The 26,073-nt window shown below is 43.0% G+C and overlaps 1 protein-coding gene across 5 annotated transcripts in view; it reads left to right on the top strand.

Moving 5' to 3' along the window:
* ADGRD1 (adhesion G protein-coupled receptor D1) overlaps window positions 1-26,073 on the top strand; it is a 259,870-nt gene that overhangs the window by 192,133 nt on the left and 41,664 nt on the right. For all 5 annotated transcript variants that reach the window (XM_065568585.1, XM_065568582.1, XM_065568584.1 and 2 more), the window contains 3 exons: window positions 8,840-8,906; window positions 11,478-11,544; window positions 23,924-24,015. In XM_065568585.1, coding sequence (XP_065424657.1) covers window positions 8,840-8,906; window positions 11,478-11,544; window positions 23,924-24,015 — 226 coding nt within the window. The remainder of the gene's footprint in view (window positions 1-8,839; window positions 8,907-11,477; window positions 11,545-23,923; window positions 24,016-26,073) is intronic.

The following is a 26,073-nucleotide window of genomic DNA, read 5'->3' as shown; positions in this document are numbered from 1 at the left end:
GGGTGCTCCACTGTAGGTGTATGTGCACCCCTGTGCCTCTAATCAGAGATTTTTGGTAGCAGTGTCGGTTGAGCCTGCGCATGTGGTCTCCCTCCCTTGTGGCTATCTAGCACTGCGCAGGCGAATCCCCCTCAGTTCCTGCTCAACCACCCTCCCAGTTAATGAGGTGATTCTAGATCCTACCAAAATCATCTGGCAGACCCCAGCCTCCATTGCATCAACCAGCAACAGAGCCAAATAAAATAAAAAAATACTACATCCCTCCCAAAGAGGAAGACTTTGTTTCAACATCAGCAACACAAATCCATCATAGGGGATGTAGTTAATGCATGAAGCAAGCAACATAATGCCAAACTGACCCCATAGGATCAGGCTTGGCAAGATGGTGTATTTGTAAGCAACATTACGGTTTAGAGTTACGAATTACCAAATTGTCATGGCCAAATACAATTTCATTAATTATGGGAAACTCAATGCATTTCTGGAACATTTACTGGAGATACAAAAGGAACAGTTTCAGACCATTCTTAGAGAGGGTCAGTTAATAGCCAGACGGGTGCTAGAAACAGCACTGGATGTAGCTGATACAGCTGCCCACCCGGTCTCCATGACAGTAGTACTGAGGCAGACTTCTTGGCTACACCTTTCTGGATTGCCCAAAGAGCTGCAAAAGACTTCCAGTTTGAATGGCCCAAACTCTTCGTGGAGAAGACAGATTCTTCTCTCCACATCCTGAAGGATTCCCAGACCACATTATGCTCCCTGGGAATCTACACTGTGAAACAGAAGAGAAGATATACCTCTCTCAGCCACAGCACAGGTCACAACCTCCTCAATACCCACCATCTCAGCACTGTTATGAGCCACGGTGTAGGAGGACCAGGGCTCAAAAGCAGAAGCAGTCCGCATCCCAGTCCATGACCTCTCAAACCTCCTCTGCTAATCACTTTTGACAGGTTGGTTGAAGGCCTGAACAATTATACCTTGCAACATCAGCTGCAACCTACCCACCTGTCACACCCCTTCAGAAGTTACCTGGCCCTACTTCACAGCAGTTGGGAGAATATCACCTCTGACAGATGGGTCCTGGAGATAATTTTGAAGAGTTATGCCATTCAATTAATATCCCTCCCCCATTCCATCCCCCTTCCAGGGACCCTTCTCATGAGAGCCTACCTCATCAGGAAATATATCATTTGTTATGCCTAGGGGCCATTGAACCAGTCCTGGTGCAACTCAGGAGCAAGGGGTTTTACTCTCATTATTTCCTGATCCCCAAGGCGAAGGGAGGTTGGAGGCCCATTCTAGATCCAAGGGCATTAAACAAATATGGGAAGGTGCAGACATTCAAGATGGTCACACTAGCAGCCATTATATCAGCTCTAGAGCAAGGAGAACCTGAACCTACAAGAAGTCTACTTCCAGATCTCAATATAACCATTGTACAGGAGATTTCCTATGGTTTACCTTTGGGGCAGAACCATTATCAGTACAGACTGCTCCACCCAGGGTATTCTCAAAGGTTCCCTTCATTGTAGTGGTGCACTAACCCTGGTACAGTTACTGGAGTTTATCAGCACCAACCTTGATGCAGTACAAGCGAGAGCATTCCTCCTGCTACACAGACTCACCACCCTGGGACGGATGCCTCCCTAATAGGCTGGGGAGCTCATCTACATAATCACAAGGTTCAGGGCAAATGGCCTTCCACAGAAGTGACTGTCCATCTCACTCTTTTGGAGCTAAGGACTGTCAGGAGTGCCTGTGCATACTTTCTGCGTTTCATCAAGAACACCCACACAAAAGTCATGATGGACTTAATATGATCTGGATGTTTTACATAAATCATCAAGGAGTGCCAGATCTCCCTCCTTCTGCACAGAAGCACCCAAACTTTGGAATTGGTGCATCCGCCCTTTGGGGAACCCTGACTATGGATCTCTTCGCTACTTACCGGAACAAGAAATGTCCTCGTTACTGCTCCAGAACTGGCCTGGGGAAACATTCACTGGGAGATGCCCTCATCCTCCCATGGGATAGGGCCCTCTTTTACGCCTTTTCCCAGTTTCCTTTTCTATCCAAGGTCCTGTTGAAAATTCAACGAGACAAAGCGAGAGTTATTCTGATTGCCCCTCCTGGCCATGACAAGTCTGGCTCCCTTACCTGACACAGATGGCAATATGCCCTCCTGTTCCTCTTTGGCCCATTCCTCACATGTTCTCTCAAAACAATGGGCTGATCCTTCACCCCAAACTGAGGGTACTCTGACTCCAGGCACAGTGCTCTGATGAGCTGAAAGACGTGTTGCTACACAGCCAAAAGTTGACCACTCAACATACTAACCCACAAAATGGAAATGATTCCAAGTTTGTCGTCATTCTAAAAACATAGACCCAACTCATCTTCGCTCCCTCTGATTTTGCACTACATTTTAGACCTCAAGAGGTCAAAACTCTCACTCAGCTCCCTTAAGGTACATCTCACAGTGAAAATAGCTTTCCACTGCCAGGTAGACAGATACTCAGTGTTTGCTCATCCGCTGATGCGTAGATTCCTTAGGGGCATTGGGAATCTCTTCACGCATGTGACATCACCCACTCCAACCTGGGACCATAACCTATTTCTCAGGGCTTTGACTAGACCTTCCTTTGAGTCCATGGCAACTTGCTCTCTCTCACTTCTGTCCATGAAGACAGCATTTCTAATCACCAGCACCTCAGCTCGGCACATAGGAGAAATAGTGGCCCTGATGGCACACCCACCATTCATGGCCTTTTAAAAAGACAAAGTAACTCTAAGGCCATATCCCAAGTTTCTCCCTATTTTCTCTGCACTTTCCATATGAATCAACAGATCCATCTCCCTGTTTTTTAACCCCAACCACATTGTGACAACAGGGAGACAATTCTGCATATGCTAGATGTTAGAAGGACACTAGCATTCTACTTGGACAGGAATGAGGACTTAACGAAATCCCCTAAACTCTTCATTTCATCCACAGAAAGATCCAAAAGCTCTGTGATGTCAGCTCAGAGACTATCCAAATGGGTTTCTGGTTGCATTAATCACTGTTATCAAGGGCGCAACCTGCTTCTGTCCAGAGTCCATACGCACTCCATGAGGTCCGTTTCTACGTCAGGGATATCTTTAAGGAATGTGACCATCTCAGTAATCTGTTGAGCAACGACTTGGGCTTCTGCCCATACTTTCACAGAACATTATGCAATCACAGAAGATTTGAACCCGGATGCCATCTTTGACTCCACAGTACTCTGTGCAGTAATAGACTCCACTCAGAAGTCCCAGCCTCCAGTGGTGGGTACTGCTTGGGAGCCACCTACAATAGAGCACCCACAGGGACACTACTCGAAGAAGAAGTTACTAACCTTACAATAACGATGGTTCTTCAAGATATGTCCCCCTATGGGTGCTCCACAACCCACCCTCCTCCCCTCTACTTCAGAGTTCTCTATAGGGCTCAGTGGTTGAGAAGGAAGTGAGGGGGGTTCGCCCGTGCAGTGCTAGATAGCCTCGAGGCAGACCACAAGGGAGGGAGGGCACATGCAGGGGCTCAACGGAGACTGCTACCAAAAATCTCCGATTAGAGGCACACCACAAGGGTGCACATACACCTACAGTGGAGCACCCATAGGGGGACACATCTCGAAGAACCATCGTTACTACACAAGGTGAGTAGCTTCCTCTTTCACTTTTGCTTGCTGCTGCTTCTTTCTCTGTAAAGGTCATAGTTAACCCTTTAGAATGAAAGAGCAAAAATATGCCATAGGTTTTCTACAGGACAGATTCATTCCTACCTGTTGCTTTTTTCCTCTACATAGAAGAAAGTCCAAAAAAGTGGCTTGAAGCTTTATAAGTAGTTTTTCCATTTTAAATTGTATTAGTGTGTCAGAACCATAAAGTGAATAGAAACTACAGAAGAAGTGGGCTGTAGCCCACGAAAGCTTATGCTCAAATAAATTTGTTAGTCTCTAAGGTGCCACAAGTACTCCTGTTCTTTTTGCGGATACAGACTAACACGGCTGCTACTCAGAAACTACAGTATACCGTAGGAACAGATAGGTGGTTTAATGCCAAAGAAGAGAGGGGACGCTATTGAAGTAACTGCTGCTTGAATTAAGATGGACATGGTAGGATAGGTAATATCTTTTATTGGAGAAAGAGACAAGCTTTCAAGCTTACACCAAACTTTTCTTCGGGTCCTTGACTTAAAGGTTGATCCTATAATCCCTATTTAGAGAAAACTCCTGTTGACTTCAATGTGAGTTTTGTCTGAGTAATGACTGGAGGCTTCTCTGTGCACAGATACCACCCGAATAGGTTGTGACTTAGTGCTAGAGATTGATGAAGTGATTTAGATTAATCACTGACCCAAACTGAAAATGAACTTAAATCGACCCTTGGGATTCCAACATTTGCGATAACTTTTCTCTCTCTCTAGATCTTCATTTTCATGCACCTCTGCATTCCCTTGTCCCAGCTGAGAGTGGAAACAGAAGTGCCATAATACTATGAAACCGATAGTTCACACTAGATTTTCAGCCCAAGAAGTTCAGATACACCTTGGGTGACATCTGGGTGCTTATTTGAACTGAACCAAAAGTCCTGAGGCTGACCCATCCTTGCTTATTCCCCAGAAGTCCAGAGTTTGAGGCTATGTTGCAGTGTGGGCCCATACTCACTTATTAATATGCAGTGCTGCATGGCATGCGCTGATATTACAGAGGTGTGCATGTTGCGAACGCCATCGCTTAGATGATGGACTCGTGTAGTACAACATCCTGTATCTGATGCTGCACTCCCTAATGCAAAGCTCATCACGTCCCATCATACATTTGAAAGGTTGGGGTAAGGCTGGTGAACATGTTTATAACATCTCAACTGAGAAAACAATCAAATACTGTATAAAAAAGCATGACTGGCATTTTTACATGGATGATAAATAGTACTAGCACTGCATTAGTACTTTTGCTATTGTGTTCCTAGAATTAATTATTATGAGATGTTGTCTGACTCTTACAGCTCACCTGCAGTTTTTACTCATAAGCCAAGGATTGAGCAAATACCATTAATATCTTTGTGTACTATATTATCCATAGGAGTGTTCCAGTCCAGATCAAATCTTGTGACCTCATCAGACTAAATATGTTTGATTCCTACCTTTAAAGGATGTCTCAAATGGTTGGTCCTTCAGAGAACAATATGTTTCTTTCATGGTAACAAAATTCTAATTTATTTTAGATGCTAACCTCCACCCCCATCTATCTTTTAATAGCCTGTTACTGCAGAGTAAAGACAAATGCTGCACTATAGGCTGTAGACCATTTTACATTCATTGAATTAACTGTTCTTGTTATTCAGATGACTGCACTACGCTTCATCTGTATAAGTTTTATTATCTTGCTAGGGAACTCTGTATTTAATTTTCTTCTTCACTGCAGATTAAAATTGATAAATAATCAAGTTAAATCCTGTGACTATCTGAAATTTGCCTTGGAAAACAGGCAGGCTAGCATCCTGAGGGATAGGAAGCACAAGTACTTCTTGTGTATGAGACAGATTATCGACATGTGAAGGCTGTTCGCCCTGGGAAGAAAACTCATACCACAGGATTATTAGCCAGTGCCAAGCAACTTCTTATTGTTATTTATATTACCATAGCACCTAGGAGCTCCATTCCTGGACCAGGACCTCATAGTGCTAAGTGCAGTGCAAACACAGAAAAGAAAGACTGTCCCTGCCCCCTTAGGCGGTGTATACATTCAGTTAACTGGGTTTATTGAGTTTGAGTACCTAGCCTAGGTGTGAGCAGTCACACTACAAAGCCATACCCATTACTGGGTTTTCAATGTTTCTACACTTGCCTGTGTGTGTGTCTGTGAGCATATCCCATGGTTCCCTGTGTTGAGATGCTCCAGGGTTCTTTTGTGGTCAATTGTGGGAGAATTAGTCCTTTTCTTCTGGGGGAAGTGTGGGAAGGGCATTGGAGGACCACCAGCACTCAAGTGATTTACCACACGTCCCTAGTACAAGGTGGGCGGGTTTCAGCCCAAGTTAAAGTGGACCCCAGATTCTACCTGAGGCCCAAGCCGGGTCAGTTAGCCTGGTCTTCAGGCACTTCCAAACCCAGGTCAGTGATTTTTCTGTGTAGATGGCGGGGCTGGGGAGGCCGCTTAGGACTAAAATCTGGGTAAATGGCCAGCTTAACTGTGCAGTGTAGATGTGCCCTTAGTCAGTTGTATTTGAAACAGTAAAAAGCTGGGCTTTTGTCTTTGAGGGATTGTCAAGAACATGGCTTAGGTAAGATGATAGGGGCCTCAATTCAGCAAAGCACTCAAGTGTGATGGATCAGGACCATGTACAATTGATTATTCTGGGTATCACACATTAGTAAACAGGGTTTTCCCTTGTTTAAAAATATGACTGTCTACGACAATATTTTAGACTTTAGAATTCACTTTGTAATGTGGCACTTAGTAGACCATGGGCCTGATTCTGCTCTCATGTGCACTGATGTAAGTCAGGAGTCACTCCACCCTGAAGTTATTCTAGTAGAACACTGAAGCAAGCACAGTTACTTGCTGGCTGTTGAATATTTTTGTCACTGATAAATATGTATTGTTCCTGGCACTGATCACTTAAGAATTGAAACACCTCTGCCTAAAACTGCAAGATTGCCTTCTGGAAACATCCTATGGAATTTAATTGGGATGAAACCAATAAGATTCTACAGAAATTAATTTTAAAAGGTTTTGAAGAAGTTACTGCAAAACTCCATATATTTTATTACTAAATTATCTCCCTTCCATAGATTTTTTTTAAAAATAAATCTTATACATCTTATTCTTTAGCAGGTATATGGTTATTAAATCTATAAAATGATTTAAAAAGCCACCCTATTTTCACTCATTTTCTATTCGCTAGATGGGACATTTATAGGGGCCTGACAGACAATCATTTGCTAGGTAAAGAGTTCGTGCTTTACCGTGTTCAAAACCGTTGGCAGCAGAAACCTTGCTTCCTTTCTAACTACTAGCTTGGGGCAGGTCTTCACTACGGGGGGGGTCGATTTAAGATACGCAAATTCGCGTAGCTGAGTTCGACGTATCGCAGCCGACTTACCCCGCTGTAGGGACGGCAGCAAAATCGACCTCTGTGGCTTCCGGGCGACGGCGCTTACTCCCACCTCCGCTGGTGGAGTAAGAGCGTCGATTCGGGGATCGATTGTCGCGTCCCGATGGGATGCGATAAATCGATCCCCGAGAGGTCGATTTCTACCCGCCGATTCAGGCGGGTAGTGTAGACCTAGCCTTGGAAAACTATTAAAGTGGCATAACAAGACATCATTATGCTCTGGGCCAGCTGCATGCAGTTACCATTGAAGGCAGAAGCACAGTTGTCGGAATCTTTATAAGACTTATGTAACGTCATCAAGCGTTCCCTGCCTTCCAGCAGTAATGATAGGAAATGTAATTTATTTACTTTAAGCAAATATATCTCCCACTAGAAACCTTGCAGTGCTATCTCATACATTCATATTAGGAAACATACCCTCTTAGGTTTCAGAGGTAGCTATGTTAGCCTGTATCAGCAAAAACAACGAGGAGTCCCCTTATGGCACCTTAGAGACTAACATATTTATTTGGGCATAAGCTTTGTGGGCTAAAACCCACTTCATCAGATGCATGGAGTGAAAAATACAGTAAGCAGAATATATTTTATAGCACATGAAAAGATGAGCCTTGCCTTACCAAATGGGGGGGGCAGTGCTAACGAGCCAATTCAATTAAGGTGGAAGTGGTCTATTCTCAACAGTTGACAAGAAGGTGTGAGTATCAGCAGAGGGAAAATTACTTTTTGTAAAAAGCAACAGAGGGTCCTGTGGCACCTTTAAGACTAACAGAAGTATTGGGAGCATAAGCTTTCGTGGGTAAGAACCTCACTTCTTGCATCTGAAGAAGTGAGGTTCTTACCCACGAAAGCTTATGCTCTCAATACTTCTGTTAGTCTTAAAGGTGCCACAGGACCCTCTGTTGCTTTTTACAGATTCAGACTAACACGGTTACCCCTCTGATACTTTCCTTTTTGTACTGACCCATCCACTCCCCCCCAAAAAAATTTGATAGTGTCCAGTTTTCAAATTAATTCCACCCCACACTTGGTAAGGTAACTCCCATCTTTTCATGTGCTATAATATATATTCTGCTTACTGTATTTTTCACTCCATGTATCTGATGAAGTAGGTTTTAGCCCACGAAAGCTTATGCCCAAATAAATATGTTAGTCTGTAAGGTGCCACAAGGATTCCTCGTTGTTTATACCCTCTTAGGGCATCTGAATGGGATCTTAACTTGGTTCAATTTATTCAAAACTCTCTCCCTCCCTACCCATGTGTGATGCTCAAAAGAGTAACTGGATGTTGACATTTCTAGGCTATCTCCATGCTAATTGTGAACCCTCCTGGGAGATTTGACTCTGTTTTCTAGGACTATTTTTGGAGGCTTGGATTAGGATCATTGACTCGGTATGTATGACTGAAGTAGAAAAGCCTGAAGAAGAGCTCTGTGTATGCTCGAAAGCTTCTCTGTCTCGCCAATAGAAGTTGGTCCAATAAAAGATATTATCTCACTCCCCCCCCCCCCCCGGTCTGTGTAATGTAGCTGCATAAAGGGCTCTGAGGCACATGTAACTCTGAAACACATTTGAGCTGTTTTGCTGCCTGTGAAGATTGCTCCTGGACACATTGACTGAATTTACCTGGTTTTCTGAAGGGAAGCATCGGGTGCAGTTTTGACACTGTTGCCATCTCTGAATTTTGCAGGGTGCCCACTGGTGATCTGCATCATCTCTGCAGCTTCAGCCATGGACTGTTATGGAGAAAGTGGAAAGTGAGTACAGAAAGATCTACCTCTGGTTCAAATATCAAAACAAGTAAGATCTGGGGGGAGGGCAGGACTAATACTAAATATCTTCCCATGGGGCCTGATTCTGAGCACCAACAACTCCCATTGACTTCAATGGGAATTGGGGGTGTCTAGCACTATTTATCGCTTATGCATTACATGTTAGGTCTACATATTGAGGCTATTTGCACATTTACTAGGGATGGGCCCAACTCTGAAAGTTCAGATCCATAATCAGAGTGTGAACTTCCTCAGAGTTTGGGGATGAGATGGTAGAAGAAATTCTTAGATCTAGTGTTCTGGTTTGGATTCATCTCTTTGAGCACTACTGTAATAAAGAGTAATAAATACAAATGCATATGTAAGGGTATTTATATGTTAACTTTTGTTTTGAGCTTATTTATTTTACTAATAAAACTGAATTGCTCAAGGATTCTTTGTTTGGACTGAAACAAACATGTGAACTCCAGTTTTGACTAAACACAAGGATCAGAGAGCAACAAAACTAACCAAAATACTTGATGTAAGCTATGTAGTTGTAGACTATGACTGCAGAGGTGTTAACGGGCCACTCTAGCTTGAATTTTCTCTTACAATATGTGCTAACTACTTACCTTAAACAATCTGTTCCATCTTGCATTTTGCTAGGACATTGGGGGGGTCCCTTCCCAGACTTGAAGAGGAGCTCTGTGAAAGCTCTCAAGCTTGTCTTTCTGACCAGCAGAAGCTGGTCCAATAAAATATATAACCTCACCCACCCTGTCTCTCAAAATACTTGGTGTCAAGTCAGCTGGGAGTTCACTTTTTGTTTAGATCTAATGTGCAGGGACAGGAGGAGTAGTGAGGCAGGATTGGAGGACTGAAGACTCCCTGGAGGGCGTAAAAGCTCTTTATAAATACTTGCTAATTGGGGAGCAGGATTTTGAGAAGGAAGCGCAATCTACCTCCAGGAATCACAGGTCTTGGGAGGAATAGAGGGTTACTACCCCTGAATTAGATCCATATCTTTCTCTAAAAGCCAGTGAGGCAGTATTGGGGCCATTGCTGGAGTTGATGATGCATCTTTCTGCTTCTGAACCCTCTTCACTTCTAAATCACACCCGCTCAGCATAGCACTCTGCCCCCCTCTACTGCTGGCAGAACCACAGATAAAGGTTGATTAGGCAAGTACAGCCTTGCCTAACATAGGTGGGTCTTTTATCTCAGGCAGTTGAGGTTCATGGGTTTAGAATAAAAGATCATAGGTTCAGTTCCCCATTGCTGACAACCTACCCAAGGGCATGATATTACACACCCACAGTCTCCTAGGCAGTAGGCCTTTCTCTATGTGGACATAAATGTTTCCAGCCATCAGTGTTACACATGCTCTGAGCACCCCTCTGGCTGTGCTTTGTCAGAAGGATCCAATAATGCAGAGGCTAGGAATGTCTGTAGTAAGAGAAGAGATGATTGGCTGATTAAACAAGTTTAATCTTAATTAGTAAACCAGATTTAGAGATGGTTTTAGGATTAAAATTCTGCACATTGAGTATGTGGCATTGTAAACAGAAAAAGCAAACTGATCTGAGAGAATACCATAGGGCCTAATCCTGCAACAATTTAAGCATGTGAAAAAACTTTATTTTGATGGGTAAGGTAATTCATGTGCTTAGGGGTTCATCATTACAGGATGATACAGGCGTTGTTAAATGAATGGATTACTCCTTATTTCTGTTTTTGTCCATTCCAAACTGAAGATGTAAGAACTAAGCCGAAAGTTGCCATCCCCTTTCTCTCTCCCCAGCAGCCTGAAGAACAAGAGAGGAAGTCTTAGATTTTGTTCTTGCTGCAAAGACAATGGGAATCCTCTCTTCTGATAAATACCATATTACATGGTGCAGCTGCCAGAACGGACAGTGAAATTAATATGCAAACTAGATACCATTAATTTGGGCTTGAATAGAGACTGGGAATGGCTGGGTCATTACACAAATTGAATCTATTTCCCCCATGTTAAGTATCCTCACACCTTTTTGTCAACTGTCTGAAATGGGCCATCTTGATTATCACTACAAAAGTTTTTTTTTCTCCTGCTGACAATAGCTCATCTTAATTAATTAGCCTCTTAGAGTTGGTGTTCTCTGTATGTATATATATCTTCTTACTATATGTTCCATTCTATGCATCTGAAGAAGTGGGCTGTAGCCCACGAAAGCTTATACTCAAATAAATGTGTTCGTCTCTAAGGTGCCACAAGTACTCCTGTTCTTTTTAGGTATTCTCTCTCTGTCTCCTTCACACCATCTTGAAGCACCCTGGAGCAGATAATTGCAGGCAGACTTCCCTATGCAATATACAAATCCAAGAGAGAGCTTGCCGGAGACTCCTTGAGTAGGAGGAGTGGGGGGAAGCAGGAGGATGCAATTAGCTCCATCCATGTTTCCTGTTTTAGAATTTCTCAGCCATTCTGTACCATAGTTTCTTCTCCTTCTCATTAAATGCATTGCTAATTAAATGACCTCATGTTTGATCTTGCAGCAGTGAGTAGATAGTAACCATTCTGCTTTCTCCCTGCAGTTGCTGGCTTTCACTGGAGAACGGCGCAATCTGGGCTTTTGTGGCCCCAGCATTGTTTGTAATTGTGGTATGTATAACTTGCTGCTACCAGCCTTTCATTGCACATGCGCTTCAGTCCACAGTGTGGTTTTACTTGAAGGCACAGGCCTAAATTCCATCCTCAGTAACACTGGGCAGCCCCACGGAAATTGGTGGTATTGCACGGTGTCGGTCTGAACTATTTTCTTCCTGTTCGTTCAAATGCCCTCATTTTACTTTGATTGTCCTGTTAGTATTTGTTTAGGTGAGCTGATTCCTACACTGTTAATTTCACTAGCCCACAGTGCATGTCTCCATGCTGATAGGCCTTAAGCTGCAACAGTCACTGAAATTCTAATGGGAAAAATTACACAAAAACCTACCAGCAAAGCCTGCTGTATTCTAAATGTACCTATGTCCCTCCAATCGAATGCTATAGGCTAGATTCACAACGGGACTGAGGCACCTAACTGCCACTTTAGGTGCCTGTATCCCAGAACCAGACATGCTGGTATTCACAAAACCACTCCTCAGCTGCCGACGAACCCTAAATTCACTTGGCAGTTTTGTAGTACGTGCATTACTGCCCCACTTTTGGTGTCTGGATGCCTAAGCCCCCAGGTTTTTGATTCAGAAACCCGGGGAAGAGAGCTCTTCCTCCGCTAACTCCCCTGCGGGCCCAAGCTGGGCAATACTACCAGATTGGTCCCCTCACCTGTGCTCACAAAAATGGCTGTAGGTGGGGAAAGAGGAGGAGCAGGAGGCACGCGCCTGGGAATTGAACAAGGCTCTCCCACCACTCACAGGAGTGCTATAACCTCAGTGTTATGGGATATTCTGATGTGGGGGCTCCCTCAGCCTCTCCCGTTGAAGCTGTGCCACCATGAGAAAGACTCCATAGCCAGGTGGTTAGAGCACTCGCCCAGGATCCAGTCCCCTTGAGCCAATGACTCTTTTATCCAAAATGGAGCAGAGTCTGGGGGAGCCTCACATCAGACTATCCATACCCCAGTGCTTAGGGCACTCACCTGAGAGGCAGCAAATCCCTGTTCAAATCCCTTTTCCCCCTCAGGCAGAGGTGGGACTTGAAGCAGTCTCCCCCTTCCAAGTGCTCTAATCACTGGGCTAAAAGTTATGAGGGAGGTCTACCGCCACCTTGCAAGGAATTCCTTAGGTACCTCCTGACTCCAGGAGAGGTTTCACAGCTGAGACTCCCAAGCAGAGGAAGGTGTGTCCCTCCAGCTGGGATTTAGGCACCAAACTCCCTGATAGCAGTGAGGCTTAGGACATGCCCCCTCTCCTTGGCATCTTCCATGGGCTAGCTTAGGCAGCTACCTCCCTCAGCATGCTGGCTTTTGTGAAACCCATTCTTAGGCACCTATTTCCTTCCATCCATTGCATAGGAAGCCTGAGAGTTGAATTCAGGATATGTGAAGCCCAGTCATTTTCTAAGTGCCTAAAAATTAGGCATGTCTGCAGAAGGACCTGATCCTAGCACGCTGACTCTGATCCCATTCCAACTTTGAGGCTGATCAGATTTGGATCCAAACTTCTCAGCTTAAGTTCATCTCTCTAAGATGAATCCAAAGCTTCTCCTCCTTTGAGGAAACTTGGGTCCAAATTCAAACTTCATGGTTCATTTCTATGTATGAAGTTCCATAGCCAGAACCTCAAAGTTATTTAGGTGCCTACCTTCAAAACAATGGGATTGTTACTAAATTGTCCTTAGTGTTTATGGGACCAGTGGTCTCACTCTTACTCATACGAGTTACTCACATGAATAATGATTTTCAATGTGAGTAATGGATGCATAGTTAGGCCCTATGTTATTAAAATAGCAATAATATATCTTTTAAATACATGTTAACAAAATATTAAAAAAATGAAAAGTTCCGTATTAGTAAAGTATCTTTTTTCCCTCTGGTTTATTTATACACAGCATAATATGCAGTATTTGAAATAAGAGCATAGCTACAGTACTTTTAATAAAACTATTTATTATGAAGCTATGACTAATCAAGTTATAGGAAAATCACAGATACTACTGTATGCAGCTATTAAAGCAATAAAGTTTATGAATTTAAAACCAGAAACTATTTTGTTACTAATAGTAACACTCAAATCAAACTATGGTGGCTTCCATTAAAATCTTTATAACCTTGCCTTTGCATATACATATTATTGCAGTGTTCCATATTTGTAGTATTGTGACTACCTAGGGAATAATGCAAATACCATGGTAACAGTAACTACTTGCAAGAGAATTTATTGGAATTTTAATGAGGACCACTATACACAATAGCTATAAATTAGTACCAGAATACAGTCTTGTGATAATGTATAGCCCCTGTAGAAATAAATGCCTAAGAAACATATAGTAATAGGAGAGAGAGATTTAGACCAATGCCTGGTGATGAAAAGTTCTATCTGGCATTATTATTCACAACTGCTTCTTCAGCCACTAAGCAAGCATCAGAAACAAGCCTTAGTCACTACATAACCTGGGCGAGATTTGAACTAACACTCTAGAGGCGCATGGATCCACGTTTCTCTCCTGAGCCATCCAGTGTTTTAAAATACATATTCAAATGTTCAAAGTAAATATTTATGATCAATAAACAGAACAAAATCTTTGCCAAAATAGTTGCCTGCTGAGTACAGGTTTCTACTGCATTTGCTGGAGGAAACAGTAATATTGTAAATATAAAAGTGAATTAAAAACGTTCAAAGCAGAGGTTATTAATGTGCATGGTTTAAGCCATCATTTATTACGAATGCTAGAACTGGCAAGAGCAACTGCAATCCTCCTTGGCCAATGGATTTTGATGTCCGAGGAGAGAGAGGCGGGCATAGAAAGAAAATACCTGCAATCCACTTATACGGTGGATGCCTTATATTATATTTCATAGGCCAGATTCTCTGCCCTGCTCTACTCCCTTTGTACCACTCTGGCAGTGCAAAGGGATCAGAGACTGGCCATGTCCCTCCAGCCAGGGATACCCCCAGCTAATGTAGCTGGAGCCTAAGCATCCCCCTACACCACAGGGAGTTGCTTAGGATCCAGCTACATTAGCTGGGGTGAGTTATTGGTGTGGCCAGAGCCCCAGCTGTTGGATAGTTCTTGGGGGACACTTACCACCTGGTGGAGATCAGAGCAGCCCCCACATTGCTCTTAATTCTGAAAGGGTCAATGGTGGGGAAATTTGGCCAACGATACTAGAGGCAAACCTCTGCTCTTATGAACAAGTGTACTGGGATCATTAACGAGTGTGCAGAACAGACAGCTCTTGGATTTTTAAATGCCTCATCAAAAAGATCCCCACACAAAGCAAACTACAGGGCATTGAGTTCCTGCACCTTAGAGGGCTGAGTCCCTTCACTAGTATTCAAATCTATTGTTCTTAGCAGGCCTGGGTGTTCCAAACGTGGGGCTGTGCGCCCTCAAATCCCATTGCAGTCAGTGGGGTTTGGGGGCACTCAGCACATTGCAGAAATAGGTAACAAATGACTAGATTCCCACCAGTGGAGTTCTGCGGATGGTACCATACGGCCTGCACGTTCCCCTTCCCTGTAACCGTGTGTTAGAACTCTACAATGATATGAGATTCAGGCTGTTCCTTCCACTTTGGCACTACGGTTTAAACGCTTGGTGAAGGAATGGCTTGTTAAACCAGGCCCGTTACATTCAGATGGCTGCTTTGGGTACATCTGTCGGTTGTAATGATTTTAATCTTTCCAGAGAAGAGTGCAGGTTCATGACTCAGTTACTGATACACGAATGTATTACAACGGTTTAATTATGCCCACACATTAAATTACAGTGAACTGGTGCTTAATCGCTTTGATTAGGCGAGGAGTCAGGGTTGTTTTCCAGGATTAAGGAGAGCATTACTCCCCTGGAAACTTCTCTACAGCATCATCCTCCGATACTGTAATCAATAAGGCCCCTATGATTCCTGGAGTAGGGTTGTGGGATCAAGACAATAATGCAAATGAGAAGTAGATAGAAGTGTGGTTACTCTAATCAATAGGTTTGTGTTAAAGGCCTTACTTTGATTTTTAAGTGATGAGTCCAGATTCTGGGCCATCTTTGCTGTTGGAAAGGGGCTGAGTGGCACCCTGGTCCAGGAGCTCTATGCCACTTTCTTGCATGGACACCAGCAAGGGGTCTGCAGTGGGGACCTGCAGGAGAGAGCAGGATGGAGAATGACTGGAGCATACTGGCAATGCCAAACTACACCCATCCCCCACAAACTGTGCCTTCTGTGCACATTAAGGGAGCACAGCACAAAAATCATGCCCCCATTATTTCCCTGGTGGAGCAGCAGAATGGGGGCATCAACTTTACCATAGCGGGCTAGAATAGCAAAGGAAAGTTCCAGGGAGATGCCCCCAAATGTTCCTGCACCTACAGAACCTCCCACCCATTGCGTTTGAAAATGAGCATTGACACAGGCCAAGAGGAGAGCTGCACATACAGCAGGTGCGGATAGTCAGCAGGTTCACCACATCACAGCATTTTACAAGCATTTAAGCTCCTACAAAGGGCTTGATTCAGCATGGTAAACTAGAGGGATGGCAGTTGGTGGTTCCACTGCTTTCCTCTAGTGGGGCTGCAGCCAGGGATCTGAATCAGGACATTTCATGGGCAGTGTAGCCCAGCCCGTCTCCCACTCATTCCATATGCTGTGAAAAGTCCTAGGGAAGTTAATAGTGATGGAAGTGCTTGCTAGGACTCTATAGACATTTAACAGGCAAGGTGAAAAAGCTCATGTCTCAGTTTTACAAGCTTGGTATGTTGACGTGGCAGAAACTGCCTCATACCAACAGCTTAATGATGAGATGAATGGCATAGCTGAAGAATCCCATGTGATAGGCAGAGAATTTCTCTCTCCTGTAAAAGGAAAGCACAGATGTGCAAGTGACAGGTAGGTGGGTGGCAACGGGTGGAGAAGAGCCCTGGGCTTTGTTTTCATAACAGGTTCATTTTTTTTCTTGCGTGCTGTAATTAAAGCTGACCTAAGGCCAGGTGTAGACATCGCCATGTTGATAGAAGAATTCTTGTCTTGACCTAGCTTCTGCCTCTTGGAGAGGTGGATTTACTAGAGCGACGGAAGAACCCTTTCTGTGGCTTTAGTAGGTGTCTAAAGTACAATGCTGCAGTTGTGCCCCTGTAGCGTTTCTAGTGTAGAGAAACCCATAAAAAATGGTGAACAACTGAAATAATCCAATATTCAAATTGTTTCCTCATTGGCTCAGCACTTGCTGTCTTGCTGTGTAGGAAAGGTGAGGCAATCAGCATAATCAAGTCCTCCTAAGGCCTAAGCGAATGCCCAAAGACAGTATTAAATACAAAGGGGAAGATGGTGAAGAACTTACTCCCGGGGTGAACTTTGACATCAGTGGCACTATTCGTCCGAGTAATTGCTCGCCCGTGTGAATTAGGGCTAAACCTCCCTGGCCCTAACTTTGTATTTGTGACACAGTATTCTTGGCAGGACAAGTTATACTCTTATGTGGATTCAAATATTTGGAGAAAGAAAGAGCGAGCCAAATGGAGCGAGAACAACTGAACTGGGATATTGTTCTTATAATAATTTGCAAAATATTCCAAATCCAGCTCAGCCCAAAAGAGCAGCAAACTGTGCCAGCTGAATATTCTACTTGAAAAACGCATTAATGCCCTAGGGGATAACAGCAGGGCTAACTTGTGGTGTGTGTGTGCGCGTGCATATTTGTATTTAGTCATCCTGTTATTTAGCAGCAAAAGCTCTTTAAGTAGCAAACTAGCCATTAGCTGCCTGAAATGTTGTTTTGCTAGGAAAGCATGGCTTAAAAGGCAGTACTTAAAAGCCTGACTGCTCCCACCCACAGGATTTCCATGGTAGGGGGCTTCGGCAGAGGAAAATGGCATATAGGCAATCATTCCCCTTTGCAGCCCCCTCCCCCCACGGACTGGGAAGGGGTGCCTCTCTCCCCAAGATCTGTGCAGCTCCTAGGCCTCTGCCTGCCCCAACTTCTGGTTCATGAGCAATGCAGAGGCAGTGGAGCCACGCTACTAAAGCTGCTTCCACCAGGAGCTGCCCCCTTAAAAGGGAGTTATGGAGTGATGGGAGTTACCTGTGTTAAAAGTTAACAAAGCCTCCAGTTTCCCCATAAGGGCAACAAATGGACCCACCACCTCCCACACTCTGCCCACGTGTGGAATCGCAGACCCCAAAAGTGCTCGCTTTAGGATTTGAGGCAAGGGACATGAGGGGATGGTGCCATGAAGAGTTGTAAGGCACCCCTTTAATCCCTACATCTTAGGCCTTTAAGAACATGAAGAAACCCCCATGCAATATCCTGAAAATATCGAGCTTTGCTATTAGCTCTTTCTACTGATTTGAAAAGCAAATTAATCTTTGTCCGACTGTGCCCAAGGAAACATCTCTCCAAAAGAATCTGTATATTTGGAACAAGGTAGTAAAGACTTCTGGCAGACGGCTTTGTTTGTTATCAGCCATCTGTCTCCTTCCTGTGTTTTCATACATATGATAGAATTAAGGCAATTCTAGTGAAAACCAAACTCCTGTGCGTACTATGTGATGGGCAGTAGCAAAGACATTGAACAGACCAAGAAGGTAGCAATCATGCTGGGGAAAATTTTGGACAGTAGTTTGCTGGTTCTTTATGTTGCTTTGCCATAAATCGTTACTTTCCTAGGCTGATCACATCCATCCCCAGTTACAAGAATTTCTCTTCAACAGCAATTTTGTAGATGAGTGTGCACATCTGAGTAAAAGATCATCACAACAAAGAATTCTGTCCCATGTTGACATGGGCTAATTGCTTTTTCATTAGTGGCCTGGACATGACATTCCTTTGGGAATGGGGGCTCTCATCTCACCATGCAATCCATGCCTACAAATGGTACTTCTTTGTAAATACTAAACACTGAAGGCAACTTGCTGACACACTCATGCTGAATAGTACCTAGTACCCAATTCTGTAACAACAACAGCTAGCTCTTACACAGCACTTTTCATCAGTAGGTCTCATAGCAATTTACAAAGGAGGTAAATATCATTATCCCCATTTTACTGATGGGAAAACAAAGGCACAGGGAGATGAAGTGACTTGCTCAAGGTCACCTAGCAGGTCAGAGGCAGAGCTGAGAACAGAACCCAACATTCCCAAGTCCCAGTACAGTGCCCTGTGCTGCAATGCCTCCCTCCACGGACTTCAAGGTACTCTTTATTATGAGTAAGGGAGCACCTAGGGGCCAGAGTCTGCTAATCACAGATCACTCAGCGGGCCCAATGTTCCACTCTTGTTCTCATTACGTAGTGCCTTGCTCTGCAAGTACCCCCACTGATTTAAGTCAGTCTGCTTGTGGAGTGGGGAGGCAGAAGTTGGCCCCTAACGCTTAGAGGCCCTGAAGCAAGAAGGCACTTAAGCATATGCTTAACTTTAAGCAGGCAAATAGTTTCACTGAAGTCAAGCATGTGCTTAGGTGCTTTGCTGGATGGAGGCACAACTGAACAACTCTCAGGAGTTGAGCTTCCTTAATTTTATCCCCATCAGTGCCTGAGCACTGGCACTTTTTCTTAAAGTTCCTTATTCTTTTTTCTACTCAAAAACATGCAGCATTTTTGAAAGAATTAAACCGATGATAAGAAATCAAATGTGAAAAACTAAAGCTAGGAAAGACAACCAATAAGGGTCTGATTAGACCTTTCCATCAATGCTTGCTTTACTGTATATCTCCTCCATTCCCAACTCTTCTGCCATGCCCTGACCTGTGATGCAGAACTCCCATGTGTGAATCCTTCTAAGCTACACTCATGAAAATCCAAAGTAATTCCCTTTAAATCAATACAATGAGCCCACAATTGGTCTGGGGTAGCTGAGAGCAAAATTAGGCCCCTTGTTCTTCCAACTTTGAACATCCATCTGCTTTAACGGATTAGCAGCATATGGAAATGCAGAACATCCACTACAGATTTCCCAGGTGATTTAGCAGTGGACCTCTGCCAGAATAACTTGAGATGTTAGTGTTGCTATTAATGATGTTGCGATGGCAAGAAAATTAACTCATCCCCAGAAAATACATTAAAGCTAAGGAGGAGTGAATCTGTTCAGTTAACCCCCTGAAATTTTGCTTGAAACTCATGTGAAACCTAAAAGAGTTTGTGTTTTAAAGAAGCTTAGTCAATAGATTTAATTACCTTAATGTATTGGAAACTTTTTTTTGAATGTGTCTGCACCTTCCAGGGTCTGTCCTAGAGTGGCTGCAGAAGTCCCAAAATGCCAGGCATAAAGCTTTGTTCATGGAGTTTCTGGACTGCACAAGAGAAGCAACAAAAATCTAATGAGATTTGGAGGGAAACTGGATGAAACAAATAAATTCAGATTAAAAATTTAGCTAAATAAAGGAAAGAGCCTGTTTCTGCCATATTTCCAGCCCAGTGTTGTAGACCTGTATTTCAGATGAACAACCCTCAGAGCATTACCCACCTCTAATTGGAACCTAAGCCCCATTCCTGCTCCCATTGTAGTCAATGGCAAAACTCCCACTGACTTATTTTAGAGGCAGGATCCTGCAGTTAAGCCACCCCTAGATACCTGTGGGAGATTTGACAAAGGGTTGCAGTATCAGGTCCTGCAACAGCAGACATTCCACTGCAATTCCAGTTGTGGGGTCAAGCCCTTGCTTGCCTGTTGGGGACCCCTTCCCTTAAACAGAACTACTTGCATGAATAAGGAGTGCAGGATGTGGCCCATATACTTCAACTTTTCAGAAATTGGTCCTGGGAAAAAAGTCTCATGAAAAGAGAAAAAGTGATGCTGAAAGGACTTAGAGACAGCCTGGGTTGCCTTTGTAACTGTGGTCCCAATCCTGCAGTTTTCACTCAGGTGAAATGTTCTTCAGCCTTATCCAAAGCTCATTGAAGTCAACGGGAGATTTGCCTTGGACTTTGGTTTGCCTGCCACTCCCATTCACTTTTCTTAGACTAGCAGCTGCTCATCACCGCCTAGGATTTGGCCCATTGACTTTAATGGAAGTTTTGCCCAACTTTAAGCCCTGTAAATCAGGAGAGCTGGCTATTGTTATTAACTGTGTATTTTAAAAAGCAGTATAAGCAAGTTCCTGAATAATTATAAGGCAGAATAACTGCAACTGTGAAGCCAATTCTGGCCTTTCAGAAAAATAAGAAATAGGAGCAGCATTCAATTCCCGTATCAAAATGTTTATTCCTCTAGCTTGAACATTCTAATATGTGAGGCTTCTGTATGTGTGTGTCTCCCCTCATATTGGGTTGTAAATCTGCAGCAATTTTAAGGTTGTGTTATTTTGTAAGGTAAAATACAATGGTGTTTTATCAACCCAACATTCTCCTATTCATATTGTTGACAAGGTATTTATGCCAGATGTCAAAAAAATCATTGGTGGAACAATTCAGTGGCTGTATTTCAGTTTCATATTATAATTGGAGTGCAATTGCTTCCATACTTTGCTTGCTAGCACATTAGATATGAACTTCTTACTTTATTAATCTGTTTATTCAGGCTAGATGTGAATACCTTATCTGCTCTAAAATGACTTCTTAACCTTCTTGCACAAAACTCATTTCCTGATTTAACCCAGTGTTTTGAGAGAGCTTTCCTCCCCTGAGTATTGTAAGCAAATCCAAACTGGAGTGCAATTAGGCTTTGGGAATATTGGACATTTCAGCAGATGCAGGGTACAATGCAGTAAAATATGGAACTGTGGAAATTTAAGAATTTCTTTGCTAATTTTATGATGGGTTTTTATTTTTTGTAGTAAGGTCACAGTGTTCTCTTGCTATGTGATAGCAATCTCACTGACATACAGCAAAGGGGACATGGTGACAGTGACTTCACAGGAGAAGATCAAAGAACTAACATTTCAGAGGTCCCAAAATATCAGTGAAGTTCAGGCTTCAAATAGTTTCTCATTTATATACAATTCTGAAACTGAAATTCAGCTACAAATGCTAAACATCCCATGTTTTAGAAAACAGGTTTTGTTTGCATTTGCTTTGAAAGTGCAGTCTACTGGACTTACTCACACCAGTGGTTCTGATAACTGGATCGTATGGTCCATATTCAGTGTGGGCTCAATTCTGCCAGGTGTGGAGAATTTTCTCATTGATCCCACAACTTACATTGAAGCTAGTAGAAGTTGAGGACTCTCTGCTCTTCTCAAGGAACAGTCAAGCACCACTGGGGGAACAGACCCTTTTCACTGAGCCCGTACCACAGCAAACCATTGGCTACAGTGGGAATTTTGCTCGAGTAAAATCTGAATAAAGACCTTAGCCATTGGCTTATTGGCTTCAGTTGGACTCTCACATGAATAAGATCAGTACGATTTGACCCTGTGTTTGTGTGCAAATATATGAACTAGAGATGGGGGACCAAAACAATGAAATCCTTAACACATGCTGAAAATGTTATCCACGATGAAAAGTAAGGATATGCAACGCGAAGGGTTTCAGAACAGATGGAAACAGCTTACATTAAAAGGTAACTAGAACTGCTTCAGTGAATGGTATACATGTCGCATGAAAAGTAAGCTGCCCCTTACAGCCTGATAAATAAAAGAAAATTGTATTTCCAAATGATGGGGGAGGAGACAGAGAATGTCCAAATTCCTATTGAATAATCAGACTATTATCCAACTCCAGGGAGCTGGACCAGGATATTTGTTTATGAATGAAAATGGTGCCAGCTTTCACAAGGAATTATTCAAATGGCTCTAGATCCAGTCCAAAGTGGGATTCTTGATTTCCTACTACCTGTCGTCCTGCAGTAACGATGGGCCAGATCCTCAGCCGCTGTGAATAATCATAGCTGTGACTGGACAAACAAGCTGAGGATCTGCACCGATGTGTCTAAAGTTGACAAGAAACAGGGCTTGGGAGCACCGAAAGAAAAGATCTTGAGAAGCCTCAGTGGTTATTACACTTTAAAAATCTTAAATATTTTCTCATTCTAAAAATCGTAATTAAAGCACATATGTACAAATAACGACTTCTGCTCATTTTGGGGTGAAAAATAATTAGTAGCAGCCACTACAAACTGCATCCTCCTCCTGTTCAGACCTATTCTATTCTACTTTCTTCATGGTACTTACTCCATGGTCAACACCACACACTGTAGTTAGGGTTGCCACCTTTCTAACGGCAGAAACTGGACCCCCAAGGCTCGACCCTGCCCCTTCCCCCAAGGCCCCATCCCTGCTCCACCTCTTTCCCCAGGCGCCGCCCCGGCCCTGCCCTTGCATGCCGCAGCCTGTGAGCAGTCTGGCCCAGGAGGTGGTGGCGGCGGCTTTGGGTTGCCACTGATTAAAAAAACGGACACCGGGGCTTGTCAAATGGCACCCGGACACACAAGCCGAAACCCGGACTGTCCGGGTGGAAACTGGACAAGCGGCAACACTAACTGTAGTTGGTGTATGACTTTAGACTAGAAGGGGGAAGTGTACTTTCCCTGCCTCCCAGCTCTCTCTCAAAAAGCTAAGGTCTTTTGACAGCAAGAGTGTCCCTCCAATAGCAAAGCTTCCTCTTCCTTTTCTTCACCTCTGACTCTCGCGGGGATGACAAACAATCCTTTGTTCTATCTTTCAATGTCAATCTTTTCAAGATTCCTTGAATTTCTGGTGGGAATTCTTTTCATTACATGGATGTTTTTCTGCTGGGCCTGACATCAAATGCAGCACGCCTTTTGTGTAAAGTAGAGTTCAGGCTTAACATTTTTCCTTAATTCTATTTCGAAATGTTCTCATGCCAACATTGCAAGCAAATTTTGGTAAGTGGCAAGAATTCAGCAATGAAAGGTCTAAAGGAAGGTGCTTTCTAAAACACAAACGCACATTACAGTTTTCATGGCCAGTTTGTCAGCTACTGGTATAGAATAGGGTTTTTTGGCTTTGCAGTTTTGGTCAAATCCATACTTCTGATGATGTGATGCAAAGTTTCTAACTAACTAATGGTCAATTCTCATTCAGCACATCTAACCCAGATAGTGAATATCCATTATAAAAACAAACACCCCCCCCCCGATAAGATGCTTTAAAAAAAAAAAAAGTGGTCCAGATCCTAGCCCCCCACTTCTACTGCTTTGTGGGTTTAGGTTTCTTAGAATGTCCCCTGCACAGGGGAATTTGTGGGTGGTACAGAACTGCTACAATGGCATCTAGGGGGAAAGAGTACAAGCTACCAGAACTATCCTTGGGACCACTGTCAGCCAGGCCTAAGTAAAAACAGACCAAAATTATAGCCCTATGGTCAGAAAGTTAATATAAAAAGCAAAAGTTATCCTTTTCTGCTGTATTTGTAGAATACAAACTCAGTGCACTTTGCATCTCTGACATATTCCATGCTCATTTCCCTGCCTGAGTCCAGCTTTTTCTTATTTAGGTCAATATTGGCATTCTCATTGCTGTCACCCGAGTCATCTCGAGAATCAGCGCAGACAACTATAAGGTGCACGGAGATGCCAATGCATTCAAGTAAGTCTTTCTCATTCACATTATTTGCAATAAGAGAATCACCTAGAACTATGTTATGTCATAGATGGATATATCATGTGCTCCTCTCTGTACATTGGTAGGATGACTCAATAGGAAAAAAAAACAAACGGTCACAGTCAGCAAGTTAACCCCCCATTTTAATGCAGCCACTGAGCAACTGCTGTGGAAGGGGGAGCGGAGCTGCAGTTAACCCCTTGTTCGCCAGGAACTAGGTAGTTTCCCCTACCATCCCATCACAATCCCCTTCACATAGCGACTCATGACTGTGCCTTAGAGAATAACTACATTCAAAAGTACATTGCACAGAATGCAATGATCATTTAATTAGTTTACACTGGAATATTTCAATACCCCCAAGCTTTCTGAGGATTATCCTTAATTTTGCCCCTGACTCAGCAAAATATTTAAGTATGTGTTTACCTCTAGGTCTATCCCTGTTCAGAAAAGCACTTAGGCCCATGCTTAACTTTAAGTTTGAGCTTAAGTCCTAATGCTCATATATCAAAGCAGTTTACACACTATAGTAGTGGCCTTTTTGATGGCCTAGCCAAAACACTGCCTTAACCATGTGCTATATTAAAGTACCGTCCCATTGACAGAAGTTTGGAAGTGACACTTTAAATTAGCAGAGGGGTAGCTGTGTTAGTCTGAATCTGTGAAAAGCAACAGAGGGTCCTGTGGCACCTTTAAGACTAACAGAAGTATTGGGAGCATAAGCTTTCATGGGTAAGAACCTCACGAAAGCTTATGCTCCCAATACTTCTGTTAGTCTTTAAGGTGCCACAGGACCCTCTGTTACTTTAAATTAGATATGTCTCCGCTATCTGAACACATGGAGCCAATTCTAACTTCTAACTTCAATCCAAGCCCATGGGGTTGCACAAGTGCAGCTGACAGAAGAATTTAGCCCACTGAATTTAAGTGAAACACAAGAATGTCTCTATGGACTGTACAATACTGTATCTCCTAAACATGCTTTCCTCCAAATATAAAGAGGGCCGACTGAAAGATTTAATGTGTCTATTACTGAGTCACTCTAAAAATGTGTTGACAATTTACTTTTTATGTTTCTGAACCATGATGAACAGTACACTTAGGATTTGGTGCGGCTATCTTGAAATTGTGACAAGAAGAGTCATTTTATGATTAAATTACTCACCTAATTTTTAAAACGCCAGCAACTTTCCAATATTGGTGGCACTGATCTAATTAAAGTGAGTTAAGTTATTGTATATCTTCTGGAGTGAAGGGAAAAACAGTAAATATGTCTACACAAAAATCTATAAGATAATTATTCTGTAATGAATTCAAAACACTAGAAATTAAAATGACTGGTGATTCTAGCCTGGCTGAGTCCCTGTGACCTTCAGAAACATGAAGGAATTACGGTACCTAAGGAGAGAAATGGCCATCTCTGCCAATGACTATTTGTATTTTCCATTAGACCTATGAAAATAAAGGAACAGTCTCCATAAATTAATACAAGCTATAAAGATACCATTGAGTACCTAGATACTTTGGTGACTGGTCAATATATATTGAGAGAGAGAGATTGAGAAAGAGATTGATTATGAATCAATACATACCATAGAAAGATGTATAAATCAATACATACCATTGGTATCTTTAAAAAGCAACAGAGGGTCCTGTGGCACCTTTGAGACTAACAGAAGTACTGGGAGCATAAGCTTTCGTGGGTAAGAACCTCACTTCTTCAGATGCAAGTGGTATCTTTATGACACTTGTGAGCAGTGCAGATGGAAGCACAGTGAAGTGCAAATGAGTAGAGCTTAAGGTCCATCGTTTAAATAACACTAGGGACAGAGTTAGAATGCCTGACACACAGACCAAACGTGATTTTTTTTTCTTTGTCCCTGTAGGCCATTTTGGGGTGTGGACATCCATGAATCTGTGCATCCAACCTAAGTCTGCCTCTGCCATTATCCTTACTGTTAATAGTATGCTGATGACATAGATAATTATTTCTTATTAATTTTTCAGTATCCCAAACTGTTCTAGGCACCTGGCAGCACAGAC

This window comes from Chrysemys picta, chromosome 15, assembly GCF_011386835.1.
Source record: "Chrysemys picta bellii isolate R12L10 chromosome 15, ASM1138683v2, whole genome shotgun sequence".
Taxonomy (NCBI): domain Eukaryota; kingdom Metazoa; phylum Chordata; order Testudines; family Emydidae; genus Chrysemys; species Chrysemys picta.
This window is presented reverse-complemented; position numbering and strand designations above follow the sequence as displayed.